Below are 20,033 nucleotides of genomic sequence, written 5' to 3' on the forward strand. Positions count from 1 at the left end.
CTGATCTGAAAACAAATTGATCACTGGATAAGTTCCAATCTGTTTTCTTTTTAATCCTCTCTTTAACTATTTATAGTAACATTTTTTTATGCCTGTGACAGAAGGGCTATAGTCCAGTCGCCATAAGAAGATCCCTGATAGTGCTGTTGTCAGCTAACAACTGCAATGTTCAGCACAGCTGACTGCATATGGTAGCAATTGTTTTCTGCTGTGTTATTATTACTTATAATGCAACTTATGATAAGAGGTAGACTCAAAAAAACTCCCTCAAAGTGTCACATTAAAGCGTGATTTATTGAGTGGCTGCAAATAAACGTTGCCCTTGTTATAACTTTTATCTAAATACTAATTTATACAAATAAACCAACCAAGAAGTCATATGCTATTGACGTGTTGTCTCAAAATAAAGACTGAAATGGTGTTTGCTCACCACCTTATGATTACAATAGTGTTAGCATGATCAAAAGGCATTTTGGAGAGCCCATTATATCAGCGGGCTTTGTATGCTGCAATACTGTAGTCACTTCTAATGTCTTACTGCTGGGAACTCGGGATGACACTGCAGGAAAGTGTAACAAATGGGAAGAATACTGTTCGTGCAGTGATGTCGAAATGGCTGTCAATGAAACTGTTGTAAATACAGGCCTACCTAATGCAAGTGACAAAGAGAGGACCATGCGCACTCACAATATCTTGTAAACATTGACAAGTAAACACAAAGACCAATAAAGTTATGTGAGAAATAACAGATTATGACCTTACTTTTGGAAGAACAGCAACTCCAAGATCATCTTAATCAGTTCGACACTCTTTTGTTGTGATCACAGTGGTGTCACAATCTTTACTGCTGTCCTAAACATCTGAGAAAGAAACAACTGTATTTGGTATTGTTTCTTCTCTTAGCCCTTTTCTTCATTTGATTTTTTTCCACTCATGGTTCACGATCTTCTTGCATTTATCTGATGCTATTTGTGTAACGGCCTTGTTCGCCAGTCTCTCTGTGTCTCATAGCATAAACGTCATATTTCGCTTCACATCGTGTGCTTTAATTTGAGCCCAGACAAATTCAGTGGGGTTGAAGTGCAATGATATGGAGGAAGGTGTGGAACTTGGTGGCCATGGTCCTCTGCTAATGGACCAATTATACACTCCTGGAAATTGAAATAAGAACACCGTGAATTCATTGTCCCAGGAAGGGGAAACTTTATTTACACATTCCTGGGGTCAGATACATCACATGATCACACTGACAGAACCACAGGCACATAGACACAGGCAACAGAGCATGCACAATGTCGGCACTAGTACAGTGTATATCCACCTTTCGCAGCAATGCAGGCTGCTATTCTCCCATGGAGACGATCGTAGAGATGCTGGATGTAGTCCTGTGGAACGGCTTGCCATGCCATTTCCACCTGGCACCTCAATTGGACCAGCGTTCGTGCTGGACGTGCAGACCGCGTGAGACGACGCTTCATCCAGTCCCAAACATGCTCAATGGGGGACAGATCCGGAGATCTTGCTGGCCAGGGTAGTTGACTTACACCTTCTAGAGCACGTTGGGTGGCACGGGATACATGCGGACGTGCATTGTCCTGTTGGAACAGCAAGTTCCCTTGCCGGTCTAGGAATGGTAGAACGATGGGTTCGATGACGGTTTGGATGTACCGTGCACTATTCAGTGTCCCCTCGACGATCACCAGTGGTGTACGGCCAGTGTAGGAGATCGCTCCCCACACCATGATGCCTGTGTGCCTCGGTCGTATGCAGTCCTGATTGTGGCGCTCACCTGCACGGCGCCAAACACGCATACGACCATCATTGGCACCAAGGCAGAAGCGACTCTCATCGCTGAAGACGACACGTCTCCATTCGTCCCTCCATTCACGCCTGTCACGACACCACTGGAGGCGGGCTGCACGATGTTGGGGCGTGAGCGGAAGACGGCCAAACGGTGTGCGGGACCGTAGCCCAGCTTCATGGAGACGGTTGCGAATGGTCCTCCCCGATACCCCAGGAGCAACAGTGTCCCTAATTTGCTGGGAAGTGGCGGTGCGGTCCCCTACGGCACTGCGTAGGATCCTACGGTCTTGGCGTGCATCCGTGTGTCGCTGCAGTCCGGTCCCAGGTCGACGGGCATGTGCACCTTCCGCCGACCACTGGCGACAACATCGATGTACTGTGGAGACCTCACGCCCCACGTGTTGAGCAATTCGGCGGTACGTCCACCCGGCCTCCCGCATGCCCACTATACGCCCTCGCTCAAAGTCCGTCAACTTCACATACGGTTCACGTCCACGCTGTCGCGGCATGCTACCAGTGTTAAAGACTGCGATGGAGCTCCGTATGCCACGGCAAACTGGCTGACACTGACGGCGGTGGTGCACAAATGCTGCACAGCTAGCGCCATTCGACGGCCAACACCGCGGTTCCTGGTGTGTCCGCTCTGCCGTGCGTGTGATCATTGCTTGTACAGCCCTCTCGCAGTGTCCGGAGCAAGTATGGTGGGTCTGACACACCGGTGTCAATGTGTTCTTTTTTCCATTTCCAGGAGTGTATATTGCATTTTCTGTGGTTTGTATTTCCTCACCAATTCTAAAAGTTCTGCTTCTTCCCTATTCTGTTCACAGTCTATGTTATTTCCTTCATCCAGGCCAAAATTTCATCCTTCCTTATGGATACAGTTGGTGCCTTTTTAATTATAAAGAATGATGTAGTGCATTATCAATTGCAAAAGTACTACCCGAACTGACATTTGGTAGCAAATAAGTAACGAACAAGTCATGAAATATTTCAGCTTTCATTTCTTCATGGTAGTCTACAGTTTTCTTTTCTTGAAAAAAAAAGTAGCACCAGGCACAAAACCATTAATAGAGTCAGCATAAGGAAGCATAAGTTGGCCCCCCTTCCCTGAAGGCATACTTATCACTCCATGACGTGTATCACCTGTCCATGAGACAGATCTTGCAAGACACCTGTTCAACCATGTTTCATCACTCCATATTATGTTTTTTGGATTCATTCCCTGCACCTGAAGGAAGAAATGACATCTCCATACTACGATGTCTCCACGCTTCATCAACACTTTTCTGCCCAAGAAACTTTTTCCACTCGGAGCCAATGTTTTTAAAACAGTGGCACACTGCCCATAAATAAACCACTTTCTGACAGTGAAACTAAAATTTTTTAGCTGTAGGGTACTCCTTCCTGCTGTAATATGCATATATATGCCACCTAATTGCACTTTCATTGAAGTTGTCAGTATTTCTGACATGCCACTGTTTCTTCCTTGTCTTTCCAGGCATCACAAGAACAGGACTTACATCTAAATTCACACTCTCTATCTCCTACATCACTCTCTTTACTGTCACAGTAGAAATCTTCAATCATTCCACCACTCTGTCAATCACAATATCTGCTGGGACGAAAGGACCGCTATTGTGCCTTTCCCTTTCAAAGTAATCTCATAGCCTGAATACAAATTCATGTACTGTGCTTTCAGCAGAACACCTTTTCCAAACTTTGTCTTTCCTGTGCTGCAAGAACTCATTCTCACAATAAACAACAAGAGACTCACTGAAGGACTATACACGCAAAAACAGGCAAACATTTTGAATAGTACCAGTACACACTGAAACACCTAGTGGAAACAAGGGCAACCTCAATAAAAGTCCACTATCACTGAAGCAATTCTGTAGAATCATTTACAGATCTGCACCGCATTATTGATTAATGCAGGTGTGCAAATCTGCCTTGCCCAGCCCGTTGCAACTATCAGTGATCAACTTATGCCATCTAAAATATTCTCTGATTTGTACAGTCCTTTGAATTTTTCATCTTGCATAATGCAATAATTCTACTTTTTGTGAAGTCAGGTATTATTATATCCCCCTCATATTGTTTGGATACTGCAGTAAACAATTTACTTTTTATGTTATCACTACTGTGTTGCATTTCTATGGAGATATCATCTACACTCATTGCTTTATTCAGTTTTAACCTATTTAGTGCAAGGAAGAATTTTTCATTGTTTATGTTCCTTTATTTTTTTCATTAATTAAGTTTTTCATCTTCAATAAATTCAGCCAGACTTCCAGTTTCAGCACACTGTACATGTCTACAATATATTCTTTCCATCTATGACTTACATGTTTTACCTCTTACTATGGTACTCCTGGTTCTCTGTTTGTGCTGCAAAATTTTGATCATAGAGTACGCTTCACCAGTTTCCAAAATTTAAAAACCATCTCCCATTTCTTTGCTACTTTTTCCAAACCACTTTTCTTTGTGTGAATGGCACATTGTTGTTGTCATGTTTTTGATTGCTTTGTCTTGATCATGACTCTTTTCCTTAGTCTGTTACTTTTGTCAATGAATTCCTATGTTTCTGGTGTCATTCAGGGCTTCCTAGGCACCATCTTCCTTTTTCCTAACACATCTGTGGCTGCATTTGTTGTATTTGACTTGATAGCACCCCAGCTGTATTCTTCTCTGTCTGATTGCATTGCTGTGCAAAAGATAAATTGCTGCTTAGCATAAAGATGACACATTCAGTTGCAGATAAGCACAACAAAAAGACTGTTACACATTAAGGCTTCAGCCAAAGCCTCCTTCAGAAAGGAGGACAACCATCATTCACGTAAGCAAGTAGACCTCATACTCAAATGACCACTATTTCTGGCATGTCTGGCTAGAATGCAGCAGTGTCACATCAGTAGAAACAGCAATACCAAGTGGGGTGGGGAATAAGGGAGAGGGATAGCAGGGTACCCTGGGCTTTTCAGTAAATTTTTAATTTATTTTTGCTATTTTATTTCTGTAAGTTGATGTCTAGGAAATTAATGGTGGAAATACTGAACTGTGGCATCACCTTTATGTTAGTATGCCACTGATTCACATTTTCTAAGAACTTCAGAAGTTGTCTAGTGGAACATTTCCACATACAGAGAATATCATTGACATATCTATACCAATTCTTAACAAGTTTTGCCAATGGTTCACTCTTAAGAAAACCAGTCTCCCACTTGTCCATGAACATTTATGCTACCAAGGGGTATATGGATGAGGCCATTGCCAGTCCATCTGCTCGCTTATACACTCCTGGAAATGGAAAAAAGAACACATTGACACCGGTGTGTCAGACCCACCATACTTGCTCCGGACACTGCGAGAGGGCTGTACAAGCAATGATCACACGCACGGCACAGCGGACACACCAGGAACCGCGGTGTTGGCTGTCGAATGGCGCTAGCTGCGCAGCATTTGTGCACCGCCGCCGTCAGTGTCAGCCAGTTTGCCGTGGCATACGGAGCTCCATCGCTGTCTTTAACACTGGTAGCATGCCGCGACAGCGTGGACGTGAACCGTATGTGCAGTTGACGGACTTTGAGCGAGGGCGTATAGTGGGCATGCGGGAGGCCGGGTGGACGTACCGCCGAATTGCTCAACACGTGGGGCGTGAGGTCTCCACAGTACATCGATGTTGTCGCCAGTGGTCGGCGGAAGGTGCACATGCCCGTCGACCTGGGACCGGACTGCAGCGACACACGGATGCACGCCAAGACCGTAGGATCCTACGCAGTGCCGTAGGGGACCGCACCGCCACTTCCCAGCAAATTAGGGACACTGTTGCTCCTGGGGTATCGGCGAGGACCATTCGCAACTGTCTCCATGAAGCTGGGCTACGGTCCCACACACCGTTAGGCCGTCTTCCGCTCACGCCCCAACATCGTGCAGCCCGCCTCCAGTGGTGTCGCGACAGGCGTGAATGGAGGGACGAATGGAGACGTGTCGTCTTCAGCGATGAGAGTCGCTTCTGCCTTGGTGCCAATGATGGTTGTATGCGTGTTTGGCGCCGTGCAGGTGAGCGCCACAATCAGGACTGCATACGACCGAGGCACACAGGGCCAACACCCGGCATCATGGTGTGGGGAGCGATCTCCTACACTGGCCGTACACCACTGGTGATCGTCGAGGGGACACTGAATAGTGCACGGCACATCCAAACCATCATCGAACCCATCGTTCTACCATTCCTAGACCGGCAAGGGAACGTGCTGTTCCAACAGGACAATGCACGTCCGCATGTATCCCGTGCCACCCAACGTGCTCTAGAAGGTGTAAGTCAACTACCCTGGCCAGCAAGATCTCCGGATCTGTCCCCCATTGAGCATGTTTGGGACTGGATGAAGCGTCGTCTCACGCGGTCTGCACGTCCAGCACGAACGCTGATCCAACTGAGGCGCCAGGTGGAAATGGCATGGCAAGCCGTTCCACAGTACTACATCCAGCATCTCTACGATCGTCTCCATGGGAGAATAGCAGCCTGCATTGCTGCGAAAGGTGGATATACACTGTACTAGTGCCGACATTGTGCATGCTCTGTTGACTGTGTCTATGTGCCTGTGGTTCTGTCAGTGTGATCATGTGATGTATCTGATCCCAGGAATGTGTAAATAAAGTTTCCCCTTCCTGGGACAATGAATTCACGGTGTTCTTATTTCAATTTCCAGGAGTGTATTAGCTTGCTTGAAAGTGGAAATGACTCTTATTTAAGCAACATTCAACTGTACTATTTATGATTAGCTGTTCTTCTGGATTAACGTTATGTAAATACAATGATTGTGTCACAATATTATTGCAATGGTTCACAGGAATGCTTAAGAACAAGCAGTATACATCAGAAGAAGCTAATTATTTGTTTGTCAGAATTCTAAGAACTGTTAACTTGTTTACTAAATATAAACTGTTCTTAACGCTATATTTCCCTGTGAGAATCCCACTTTGTTTGAAGATCTGACAGTCTAGGTTATCTTCGGAAGATTTCGGACCCTGTTTCTGCGGTTGCCAGGCTGGTTCAGGTGAGATCTGTATACACCTAAGGCCTGTATATGAGTACAGTGTTGCCAAGCAGTATCCCCATTACCTCCCTGAGAGATCAGAGTCCATATTTGCAAGCACAATGCAACCACAAGTCACCGTCGGCACATTTCCTTCCCACTCAGGTGCATTCAGCACATAAAGCCCGAGCATTTCAAAAGGGATAAATGGCATGCTACTTCTCCACTTGCATAGAAAGCTCAGTGAGCAAACACAGTTGAAAAAAATTATTCCTGGTTTTGCACAAACCTGCAAACTTTTATGGGAGTCACCCCTGATGTTACTTCTTTCAATCCTAATTTTAAGTTCCTTCATGATTAGAAACTCATTGTCCTTTCTCTATTAGAGTTGAAGTGCTTGCCAAATTTTTCCTGCACATTGTACTTTCATAGCTATATTCTTCTGTATAGTTAATTCTAGATCTAATCTGTAGATGGTCAAACACTTGGGTTTTGTGGTCTTATGATAGTAACTTTTCCTCTGGTTCTGTCAGGGTTAATGTTAATAAGTTCACAATGCTATCTGCAAACGAGAGTTTTTGTTGGGTTGGAGTTCTCACCTTTAAAGACAGAAACTGTTTCAGCTTCTTCTTTTGACAGGGTTCAAAATGGTTCAAATGGCTCTGAGCACTATGGGACTTAACATCTGAGGTCATCAGTCCCCTAGAACTTAGAACTACTTAAACCTAACTAACCTAAGGGCATCACACACATCCATGCCCGAAGCAGGATTCGAACGTGCAACCGTAGCGGTCGCGCAGTTCCAGACTGACACGCCTAGAACCGCTTGGCCACACCGGCCGGCTTTTGACAGGGAAAAGTATTGTAAATGATCTCAGAAACTGTTTGTTGTGTCACACTCAAGCAATTTACTCATCATCAATTTGGAAGAACAGCTGAACATACTTAATACAGTGGAGTGTTGTTGAAATCAGAATTGTTTCTGCTTTCAAGGGAGCAGGTGTTCTGGCAGTGACCTCACCCTTGTCTACCCTGGTAGCAGAAATATTCATGTACAAGTGAGAAACTGATTTTCTTAAGAGTGAACCATTGGGAAAGCATGTTGTGTATTGGTATAGACATGTCTATGATATTCTCTGTACATGGAAAGGTTCCACTAGACAACTCCAAAAGTGAAACTTCCTGGCAGATTAAAACTGTGAGCCAGACTGAGACTCGAACTCGGGATCTTTGCCTTTCGCGGGCAAGTGCTCAGTTTTAATCTACCAGGAAGTTTCATATCAGCGCACACTCCCTGCAGAGTGATAATCTCATTCTGGAAACATCCCCTAGGCTGTGGCTAAGCCAAGTCTCCGTAATATCCTTTCTTTCAGGAGTGCTAGTTCTGCAACATTTGCAGGAGAGCTTCTGGCAGACGAGGTACTGGCAGAAGTAAAGCTGTGAGGATGGGGCGTGAGTCGTGCTTGGGTAGCTCAGTTGATAGAGAACTTGCCCGCGAAAGGCAAAGGTCCCGAGTTAGAGTCTCGGTCCGGCACACAGTGTTAATCTGCCAGGAAGTTTCATATCAGCGCACACTCCGCTGCAGAATGAAAATCTCATTCTGGTCTCCAAACGTACTTGTAAAATATGAATACTAACATAAAGGTCAGGTTGAAGTTAGGGATACCACTATTAATTTCCCAGACATCAGCTTACAGATAGAAAACGGCAACCATAAATTTACAATTTATCGAAGACTCCTTTACTAACACGTTCAACCTAGCTTCCTCTCAACATCGTGTAGCCTACAAACATGCAGCATTCCGCCAAATAATCAACTGTCTCCTTCCTCTACCCTTGTTCCAAGAAGTCTATGACAAGGAACTCAATACGACAATAACAGTGGCCACAGATATAAATTTGATTCCAGCATTGTTGATAAAAAAAACCTAGCCAGTTAACAACTTAAATAGATCATAAAGGTATTGGTGTAGCTTACCTTTTATAGATAAAACTTCAGATAGGATAAGCAGTATTTTAAAGGCAGAGGCATTGTTTGGGTTTCTTTCTGTCCCACAGACGTTAGATAAACATTTCTTCAATTCAAAAGTTAAGCAACCAGCCATAATGAAAAACAGGGTTTGTAAGATCTGTGAAATGTGCCTACTCTTTCTTCACAATAGACAAAAATTACCTGAGGAGAACCATTTTAACCACACATACAACACAAGAAATAAAAAGAAATTTCTGTTACCTGCATATCTATTGAAATTAACAACAAAATGAAAAGGATAGTTGCTACTCACCATATAACCGAGATGCTGAGTCACAAAAAGGCACCACAAAAAGACTGTTTGAAAGTAAGGTCAACAAGGCCTTTGTCAAAAAAAAGAAGAGGCAAGGTACCTAGTACCCTACAGGTGCATGCACCAGGTGATACAGGTGTGTGCACCAGGTGCATGCACTTGCACAGCACACACACACACACACACACACACACACACACACACACACACACACATGACCACAGTCTCTGGCAGCTGGAGCTAGACTGTGAGCCACAGCACATTGTGGGAGAGGCTACTGGGTGGGGGTAAGGAGAAGGCTGAGAGGGGGAGAGGTACCAGGGTAGGGCTGGGGGACAGTAAAGTGCTGCAGGGAGCATACAGAGATGAGGTGGGGAGTGGGGCAGCTGGATGCAGTCAGGATGTTAGACTCACATGTGCCAACCAGAGCCACACACCTGTCTCCAACCATGAACCTCTTCCCATCCTACCCAGTCATCCCCTTGTAATCTTGCAGGAATTTGTCACTTCTAACCTGGTCTCACCTCCCATATCTTTCCCCAGTGAGTCCAGCATCAGTCATATATCCATAACCTGAAAACAATGCAAGCCTCATTATTCTTCCCATAGACAAAGGCTTCACCACAGTGGCCATGAAACACAACCATGATCTCATCCCAGAAGCCTAACAGGACCTCCAGCAGCTCCTCAAAGCCTTAGTTCCACCCCAAATCCTGATACCTGAATCCATTTCCCTCCTTATGCCAGCAACCCTCACACTTGCACCTTATACCTGCATCCAAACTCCACAAATCCAACCCAATTGGTTTCCCTAATGGTTGTCCCATTCTGACAGGGTACAGTGCTTCCACAGGACAAACCTATGTCTTTGTTAAGCAACACCTCCAAAGTACTGTCTTTAACTTACTTTCCTACTTTTAAGACACTACCCATTCTCCATCACCTTTCCGCAGTTCATATCCTGTTACCACCATACTCCATGTTGGTCCCTGTGGATGTGACATCATAGCTCACCAATAACCTCCATGTCTTTCCTAATCCTCCTAACTTCATCCTGACCCACAATTATTTCACTTCTGACGGCTAAATCTATAAACAAATCCTTGGTACTACAGTGGGTACTCACATGGCACCGTCCTAAACTACCTTATTCATGGGCCATCTGGAGGACTAATTCCTTTCCAGTCAGCACATAAAACCCCTTGACTGTTTCAGATTCACTGATAGCATTTTCATAATCTGGACTCATGGCAAGGACGTAACCTCAGCACCAATTCCGAAATCCACTTCACCTGAACCTCCTCTGCTCAGCAGGGCACGTTCCTAGATGTCGATCTCCACCTATGAGTAGGCTCTATAAATATGTCTGGTCACATCAAGTCCACCAACCACCAACAGCACCTCCACTTTGACAGCTCTTCCATGTAGCTTCACCACCCGTGGATGCAACATCTGCAGTGGAGAACAGAAGTTATTGATAGCTGTTATTGATTTGTAATATCCTACATAGTTAATTCATAAAAAGGTTTCCTGTGCCACGTCCTCCTCTGATACAATTAACCCTGTTAACCAGCCACCAACCAGCTCTCCTCAGATCACCCAGGATAATGCTGGCCTTGAAAAGCTCAATCGCATTCGTCACCAGGGCTTCAAGTACTTCTCATTGTGCCTTGAGATGAGGGATATACTGCACAAAATCCTACAAGCATCACACAGCGTGGTGTTCTCCTGCCTACCCAACCTACAGAATATTCTTGCCCATCCCTGTTCCAATCCTGCACCTCATGGGTCATTTCCTTGTGATTGATGAAGGTGCAAGACCAGTCCCATACACCCACCCACCACCTCCTACTGCAGTCTAGTCATAGGCTTTTGTTACCCAATAAAAGGCAGGGCCACGTCTGGAAGTAGCCATCGTATATATTAGCTATGCTACAATTACTGCACAACATTCTATGTGGTCATGACAAGTAATGAACTGTCTACTTGCAACAATGGCCACTACCAAAACTGTGGCAAACCGTGAACTTGACCACCCAGTAGCCAAACATTCTATGCACCACAACACAAATGCTTCAACAGTTGCTGCACTACATGAGCCATTTTGACAATCCCTTCTAGCACAAGTATCTTTGAACTAAGCAAGTGGCAATTGTCTCTCCAACTTAACCTGTGCTCTCGCAGTTCCACTGCCTAAACCTTCACTAACATGTTTTCGACTCCCTCATCTTACCTTTCCCCTTCTCTCTTCTGTCCAGATTGTCTACTGCCTTCGCTCCCACTCTTCTTCCCCTCCATCATATGATGCAGGCACAGTTCAAAACATCTGTCACCTAATTTAACATGTTAAAATTGTCTACATTATTCAAACATTTGAACTTTAGCTAAGAAACAAACATACGCTTTTCTCTGTTATAAAATAATAGGTTGCATGTCTGAGTACTACATTGCATTAACTGGCTTGTATCTCCCTTCAACTGCCCACTGTTGACATGGCAGCAGAGCATTGTGCGTGTTGATACATCCTTGTATTCATGTACTTTTTATTTTGCAAACAGGTTCTTATGCACATTATCTTTCCAAACTGGGCTTCGCCAGATGATGTGCGATAACAGTAACCGAAAGCTGGTTACATTTTTTATATTTATATGCAGAAAATATAGCTATTTCAAACTATCTCTGATAAAATGGTTCATCTGGATACAATTCAGTGTGAAATAGCATCTATTAAGTAATTTTGCATTTTGAGGCAAAATAACATGTATTTTGCAGTTATTGCACAATGTGAACTTTTCCGGTCCCTAGTTGTAGGTGAGTGGTTGCCTTCCCTTATTTTACATATCCAAAGCCCCTCTTAATTGCATAATTTCTGTAAAATACTACTGTATTTATTTCTGTTATGCATTTGTTAGTGCTATAAACTAACCCAAGAGAACAATATTTAACACAGTATTGCGTTTAATAGTTTCCACATAAGCAAGCTATAAAAATAACTTGCAGGTATAGGAACATAATGTCCAGAATCAAAAGGCAGATTGAACAGTATTTTTTACAGTTTGTGTCTTAGAAGCTGTACTGAACATTTAACATTTCAAGAAGAAATGTAGAAAGGAACAGACAAATGTAGACTTTAGTAGACCCAAATGACTCTTACTTTAAAATGATGACTTCCTGTTGAAATAAATAAATAAATAAACATATTTGAGAGTTGCACAAATTTGCAGCATCTGTCGTTTTAATATTGTGGTATGCTTCGTACACCCACCTACTGCCATAGAGTTAACCTCCTATGTTGAAATTTGGCACAGTACAAGGACAAAGTTTGAGGTTGAAAAATTGTATCAAGCCACATCAAACAGTAAGACCAAACTGTAGTCTTTGACATGATGTGCAGCTTTTATAATTTTGAAGTTCCTGTTGTTGCTTTCACCTTTACTGTGGAATATATTTATCTAAAGTATATTTATGCTACAATATTAATCTTACAATCATTTTCAGCTCCTGCTCGAATTGCATCATTTTCCCAAGTTTTACATGAGGCTCTAGACTCTCATGTGGCACTTGCATGCATTTCTATTGGCAACCCAACACCAAATGTTTGGTGGCAGCATGGGAAGGAGATTCTGAAAACTGACTCCAGATTTAGAATATCCAAGAACTCTCTTCTCATTGCAAGTAAGTAATTAACTTTCTTCAAGAATTCTTATTCCATTTCATTTCTATTTTTGCTTATTTCTTATGTTTCATAAATAATGAAATTCCTATCTTGAAGCAATAGTCTTTCAGAACCAATTAGGTACAATGAATCAATATCCACAGCAACTATTACAGTTCCAACATTTATGGAATTTTAACCAAATTTGTGAAGACTAGTAAGATGATAATGTATTAGTGACATCATGCTGGTTTCTGTAGTAGTTACCGTAATTGCCAACAGTGCAAATTAAGGTAAGGAATGTGAAACAAATGCAGTTTAACAGCTAGTAAAATGCCTCTGGTTTCACAAATTTGGCATTGTGTAAGTTTCTGGAGAAACAAAGTGACAAATTTACACAGTCATTTACTAAACATAAATACTGTAACTAAGAGATAAACAGCAGACTGAACAGAGAAAAATTCAAGTGATGTAATTACAGCCAACACAGTGGAATGCAAACTCTTCCAAGGAAATCTCTCATTGTAATGTTTTTGGCAAAATGTTCGTGTGAATACAAGGAGAATGAAATTTTAATGAATAGAGGGGGGAGGGAAAAGACGGAGTCAGCTAGAAACCATTAATCTTCATATATCCATATGTAAACTGGATGAAGGTGGGACACAGCTGGTATAATTTTTATTAAAAATGAAATTCCTCCAGCTGTACTTAAGGTTTTTTATTTACTTTACTACTGGTTTTGGTGTTGCGTCAATGCCATTTTCAGGCCCGTACACTTTGCTGAAATCAGTTGTGTGTGGCTCAGTCTAGAAGTCCACGGTGGGCAGTAACTAGTGTTGTAGACTGTGTAAGAACTTAGTAACATTGCCGCCTAGCAATGTTGATAACATCATTGCTTTGGGAGATCACGCAGAGACAGCAATCATTCAGCACAGATGGTGATATAGATAGAGCAGCAGGTGTCATAGTGGAGATATTGCTGGTGGTTGGTAGGTTTGATATGGATGGAGGAGTTGATGTTCCCACTTCAGAGGTGTAGATCGACATCGAGCAAGGTGGTTTCTCTTGAGAGGACCAGGTGAAATGAATAGGGGAGAAGATGATGAGGTTGTGAAGGACTGTGGATAGTGTCCTCACCTTCGATCCAGATCATGAAGATGTCATCAATGAATCTGAACAAGGTGAGGGGGTTTAGGATTCTGGATAGTTAGGAAGGATTTCTCTAGATGCCCCATGAATATGTTGGCATAGGATGGTGCCATGCAGGTGTCCATTGTTATACCAGGGATTTGTTTGTAGGTGATGCCTTCAAAGGTGAAGTAATTGTGGGTGAGGATATAGATGGTCATGGTGAACAAGAATGAGGCTGTAGGTTTGGAATCCATTGGGCATTGGGAAAGGTAGAGTTCAGCAGTGGCAAGGACACAGGCATTGTAGATGTTAGTGTCAAGGAAGGTGGCATCAATAGTGACGAACAGGGGCAGGAACTATGGAGAGCTGATGGAGGAAATAGTCGGTGCATTTCTATAATAGGGTAAGTTTTAGGCAATACGCTGAAGGTGTTGGTATACAAGAGCAGAGATTCTTTCACTGGGGGGGGGGGGGGGGGCACAGGAGGCCCAGTAACTGGCCACAATGGGGCATCCTGGGTGGTTGGGTTCATGGACTTTAGGAAGCATGTAGGGGGTAGGAGTGCAGGGATTGGTAGAGGTGATGGGAGAGAGGGACTTAGGGGAGAGGTTCTGGGATGGGCCTAAGGATTTGAGGATAGACCGGTGATCCTGTTGGATTTCTGGAATGGGGTCACTGTGGCAGGGTTTTTAGGTGGACGAATCTGACAGCTGGCACAGTCCTTCCACCAGGTAATTTTTGTGGTTCAAAACCACAGTGGTGAAGAAGCCTTTATGAACTGAGTCGACCAATGTTGAACCTTGCTTGACTCAGTTCACTCAATCCAAATGTGGTCCTCCCCCAATGTTAACACGCCAGAATTTCGTAACATCAAACCTTGCCTCACCAACATTCCCAAAATCCCCCAATATGCTAGCTAACCCTTCACCCAGAGAAAGAATCGCACCCCACCACCTACAAAGTGATCTTGACCTTATAATCCTACCAGCTGACAAAAGCTCCACCGCTGTGGTATATATACTCTTCTTCCTTTCTGTAATGGTGTTTGGGGGTGGCACTTATTAACAATTGAGAGTTAATTTTGTTCTGCTATAGGCATTGCCTAAAGTGTAGTCAGTTGCTTCTTTCTTTCCTTTTAATCTTGTAAGCCAAAACTAAATGTTTGCTGCATGTCTGTTTGCTAGATTTGAAGAAGGAGAATGAGGGAAACTACTCATGCTATGCAAGAAACTTGTTCGGTGAAGATAAAATAAGTTACAAGATCATTATAATTTTGCCTCCTGAAGTTCCCTTACTGGAAGTTATTGGTTCTGACCATCACAGCATTAAACTACAGTGGACTTCTCCGGAAGATGGAGGTGCACCAATTTTGGGTATGTATTTACTTAAGAGTGCGAAAATTATCTAATAGTTAGCTGAGTACAATACTTTTTATCAACATTGTGCATTATAATCAGTAAATAATGTATGGTGAAAGCCCACATTACAGGGACTGTAAAATCTGTTGGGACCTCTGAATTAAAACACAAAAGATTTGTAGTGACAAGTAATCACAGAGAGACACTGTAGGCAAGGGGTGACAAACATGTCTTTATAATTGACTCAGTTGGGACGAAATGTAGACAGTGTAAGTTATTTAACTTAATCTCCACAATCGTCACATAACACAGGTCATATAAATTTGTATCAAGAAAGTAGGAAGTAACTGTTGCTAGGTCAACAATGCAGGAGTCTACAGGGGGCAGGCACCTAGTGCCACACACCTGTGTCACTTCTGTATAAGCTCTCAACTGTGAACTATCACCAACTGTTGTTTCTACCTGGCAGGCATGTGGCTTAATGCTAGATTCACACTCTATAGTGTGCTCCATGTAAATATTTGTAGAAAAGTTGCTTTGCTCTTAACGCTTTTGTTTGGCGACACGTGACATGGAATTGTGTGACCATGTGTGACCAAAAGGTGTTGATAAGCTCTTTGTGTAGCTGTCACCTTTTGGCACTAGAGATTTCTGTACCTAGAATAATTTATTTTTTTTAGTCTTCTGACTGGTTTGATGTGACCGGCCACAAATCCATCTCCTGTGCCAACCTTTTCATCTCAGAGTAACACATGCAGCCTACATCCTCAATTATTTGCTGGATGTATTCCAGTCTCTGTCTCCTACAATTTTTGCCCTCCAGCTCCCTCTAGCACCACAGAAGTCATTCCCTGATGTCTCAACAGATGTCCTATATCCTGTCCCTTCTCCTTGTCAGTGTTTTCCACATATTGCTTTCCTTTCTGATTCTGTGCGGAACCTCCTTAACCTTACCTTATCAGTTCACCTAATTTTCAACATTCGTCTGTAGCACCACATCCCATATGCTTCAATTCTCTTCTTTTTTGGTTTTCCCACAGTCCATTTTTCACCACTATACAATGCTGTTCTCCAAATGTATATTCTCAGAAATTTCTTCCTCTAATTAAGGCCTGTGTTTGATACTAGTAGACTTCTCTTACCCAGGACTGTGCTTTTTACCAGTGCTATCTTGCCTTTGATGTTCTCCTTGCTCTGTCCGTCGTTGGTTATTTTGCTGCCTAGGTAGTAGATTCCTTAACTTCATCTACTTCATGACCATCAATCCTGATGTTACATTTCTCACCGTTCTCTTTTCAGGAGATCATGTAATTCTTCCTCACTTTCACTCGTTATAGTAATGTCATCAGTGAATTGTATCATTCAATCCTTTCACTTTGAATTTTAATTCCACTCCAGAATCTTTATTTTATTTCCATCTTTGCTTCTCCAGTCTTTCCTTCTCATCCTGTCCAGTAAGTCTCCCCTGACACAGAGTTCTGGGTGAATTTTCTGAACTGTACCCCTTTTCCTAAACCTCTCCAGTCCTTTTCCGTCACCCCTCTTCCTTCCCCTTCAACTCTTCTGCCAGAAGAAGAATCCACTGGCTCAAAAAGCTTGTAAAAGTTAATCCCTTTGTGTGTGTGTGTGTGTGTGTGTGTGTGTGTGTGTTCTCTGCTGCTGCCCCTTGGTGAGTAGGTCTTTTTTATCTATCTATTTACATCATTTTGTAAGTACTCTTTCACATTACAAATTGCATCTGTCTACGGGTGTCTGCAAGTTCAGGTTCTTTTCTTCAGCATCTCTGTGATATTCTCCCATGGGTTAAACAAATATGTAACTATTTGTACTGCCCTCTTCTGTATATGTTAAACATCCTTCGATAGTCCTGTTTGGTATTGACGTAAGAATCACTTACCGATCTTACGTGAATAACACCATGAACTACCAGCCTGGAGGTTGTGCACACAGTTTTCCCTTCTCTAATCAGATTCCATGTTCACTTAAGATTTCTTCCTCACTGCTGCTGTGGATTTCATGCTCACATGGATTAAACACCTCTGCAGTTGTCAGTACTTTTGTTTCAGTACCATTTTTGGGTGTGTTCTTTTTCACATTCAGCATGTTTTTAAAATATTTGTTTAACTGGTGGGATCAAATTCTGGATTGCAGATCAATCTTTTGATCTGGCACAGTAACATTTTTTAAATGTGAAATCACTTCTTAACAGGAAATCATTTTTATCATCTCTTTTCTTTGTAGTGGATATACATTTGTCCTTTTTATTACAACTAACGTTTTCCATTTTATGAGCTTTAAATTAACATTCACACACTTTTCTTGTAGTCTGTAATTACACTTCATGGAAAATATACCTTTCACAATGCATTTTGAACATTTCTTATCCAACAAAATATTTGAATTAACCATTTTTGAGGACTGAGATGTGCCGTTGCACTTAGAGAGCCCTTGATTGCACTCTTATATCAGCACTGCAACCATGGTGAGAAACATATAAAAATTAAAGTGCCACACGTATGTGCATTGTTTTTGGACAAGTGAATGTTGTCCTTGGAGACTGCCTCGATAATATCAGAAACATCCATGCAATGGCAGCATTGTGTAGAAGTCAGTTCAAAGCATGCCAAATATGAGATATGTACATGAAATCAGAGAAACAAAAAGCAATACAGAGAAGCTGTGAGCATAAGGAAAATGGTGTGAATGGATAACGACAGATGGAGCTTGGGTATGGGATGCTTGCAGCATTAGTGCCATGTGAGCTGTGCTTGGGCTTGAGTTAGGGGGACATGGAAATGACAGCTTCACAATGTAAAATTGTATGTGATATAAGGTATCTTTTCTCAGAATCTATATTAGTTAGAGAGTTAATTCTGTCACTATGTGTCCTGTCAATGTTGAAACAATGATACTGTAAAATCTTGATCAAAGACTCGAATATTAAATTTTTACTCTATGAGCTACACTTTTCGTATTATTGCCCGTAATTTTTTGTTTTGCAGGTAATGGGCATAATACCATTTCAGTACATTTCACATTATCTGTCCAATCACTCACAGAAAATTTGGCAGTTCTATTTTCAGTAAAAATCTGAGAAAAGGTACATTAAAGGTGGAAATGAAACTGTCAGGAAATTTACTTCAAAGTTGAAATAGCCCTGGTGTGCAGCTACAGTCTTCATCTTTGAATGCTTTCCAAAATCTTTTCACAGCGCCTCTTTTCATCATCTGTGCCTCCTTTACTAAACTTTTGAGAGAGCTGTCTGCATCTCGTATCCTAGCCCGATCTAAGACCAACTTGACACTCACCATCTGGGAGCCAACGGGAATTCCCAGTAGCTCAAGAACCTGGAATTTTGTGACCTTGGTTAAATGATGCGACAGCATCATATACACCAAAATGAAGTGTGTTAAAACCCACAAACACTGTTTTTGGGAGATGATGCCATGTTACACTGTCAAAGTTTCATTTGGGTTTTGTGTTCTTCAGGAGGTTTACATCAAACAGATCCCTGAAGACTGGTTTAATTTTCTCCATTAGAGCCACTAGTAAACTGTGGTGATGACTGTAATTCTCTACTGTTGTTTTTTCCCAATTATATTTACACCAACTGTTCTGATCATCAGGACATAACCCATGAGTAGGATGCTCATTTGCAGAGGCAATGAGGAAAAACAGTGCCCATACAGCTTTCCTCATAGCTTACACATCATCTGTTGTTTGCCTGATTGCTAGACCCATAACAGTTCTGAATATAGTCTATTGCAGCATCAGTCAGCCTCCCTTTACCATCCAATATTTTTCCATCACTTAGCATTTTTCCTTTCATTGTCGTCTTTCGACATGTAAGTCTAGCTCCCATTCTTTTCCGAACATGCCTCATACTATCAAGCTTCTGTATCTCAACATTTCCATATGGTTTACTTTTCATAACATGCCTAAAGGCTTTTGAATCACTGTCCCCCAAATAATGTAAATAATATACATCATACCACTGAGAAATGTGATCAGATATTGTCTTTACTCCAGCAACCTCCATACCACCACTGTTGCCTGAGTAATTTGCTGTACACTTATCACAATGTTGGTTGCTCAGTTCATTTGTACAGTGACAGTATTTTGTCGTAATAGCCACATCAATCACCTTTCCATTGTCAACATTTGTAGTTGTAACAAGCTGTTGTTGGAGGTATGACCCTGTTTCTGCTGTGTACTCTGCAGCGGAGTGTGCACTGATATGAAACTTTCTGGCAGATTAAAACTGTGTGCCTTACCGAGACTCAAACTCGGGACCTTTGCTGCATAGTGAAAATCTCATTTTGGAACACCCCCAGGCTGTGGCTAAGCCATGTCTCCACAGTATCCTTTCTTCCAGGAGTGCTTAATTCTACAATGTTCGCAGAAGAGCTCCTGTGAAGTTTGGAAAGTAGGAGACGGGGTACTGGCAGAACTGAAGCTGTGAGGACGAGTCGTGAGTCGTGCTTGGGAAGCTCAGATGGTAGAGCATTTGCCCGCTAAAGGCAAAGGTCCTGAGTTTGAGTCTCAGTCTGGAACACAGTTTTAATCTTCCAGAAAGTTTGAATAACATGGTATTTGCGGTTTCATCTTGCTACAAAACACTTCTCATTTTCTCAAATATCATCTAACTGTTACTGAAAGTGTTTTATAAACAGTAAGCGTCCACCCCCCCCCCCCACTCCCCTTACCCCACCTGTACACAATACCTGGATATGTGCCTAGCACCAGGCTCCCAGTGCACTATGCC

The 20,033-nt window shown here is 42.5% G+C and overlaps 1 protein-coding gene across 1 annotated transcript in view; it reads left to right on the top strand.

The window, feature by feature from the left end:
* LOC126257285 (Down syndrome cell adhesion molecule-like protein Dscam2) overlaps window positions 1–20,033 on the top strand; it is a 587,314-nt gene that overhangs the window by 478,964 nt on the left and 88,317 nt on the right. Inside the window, exons 28-29 of the mRNA XM_049955551.1 lie at window positions 12,623–12,799; window positions 15,095–15,283. Coding sequence (XP_049811508.1) covers window positions 12,623–12,799; window positions 15,095–15,283 — 366 coding nt within the window. The remainder of the gene's footprint in view (window positions 1–12,622; window positions 12,800–15,094; window positions 15,284–20,033) is intronic.

This window comes from Schistocerca nitens, chromosome 1 (assembly GCF_023898315.1).
Source record: "Schistocerca nitens isolate TAMUIC-IGC-003100 chromosome 1, iqSchNite1.1, whole genome shotgun sequence".
NCBI classification, from domain to species: Eukaryota; Metazoa; Arthropoda; class Insecta; order Orthoptera; family Acrididae; genus Schistocerca; species Schistocerca nitens.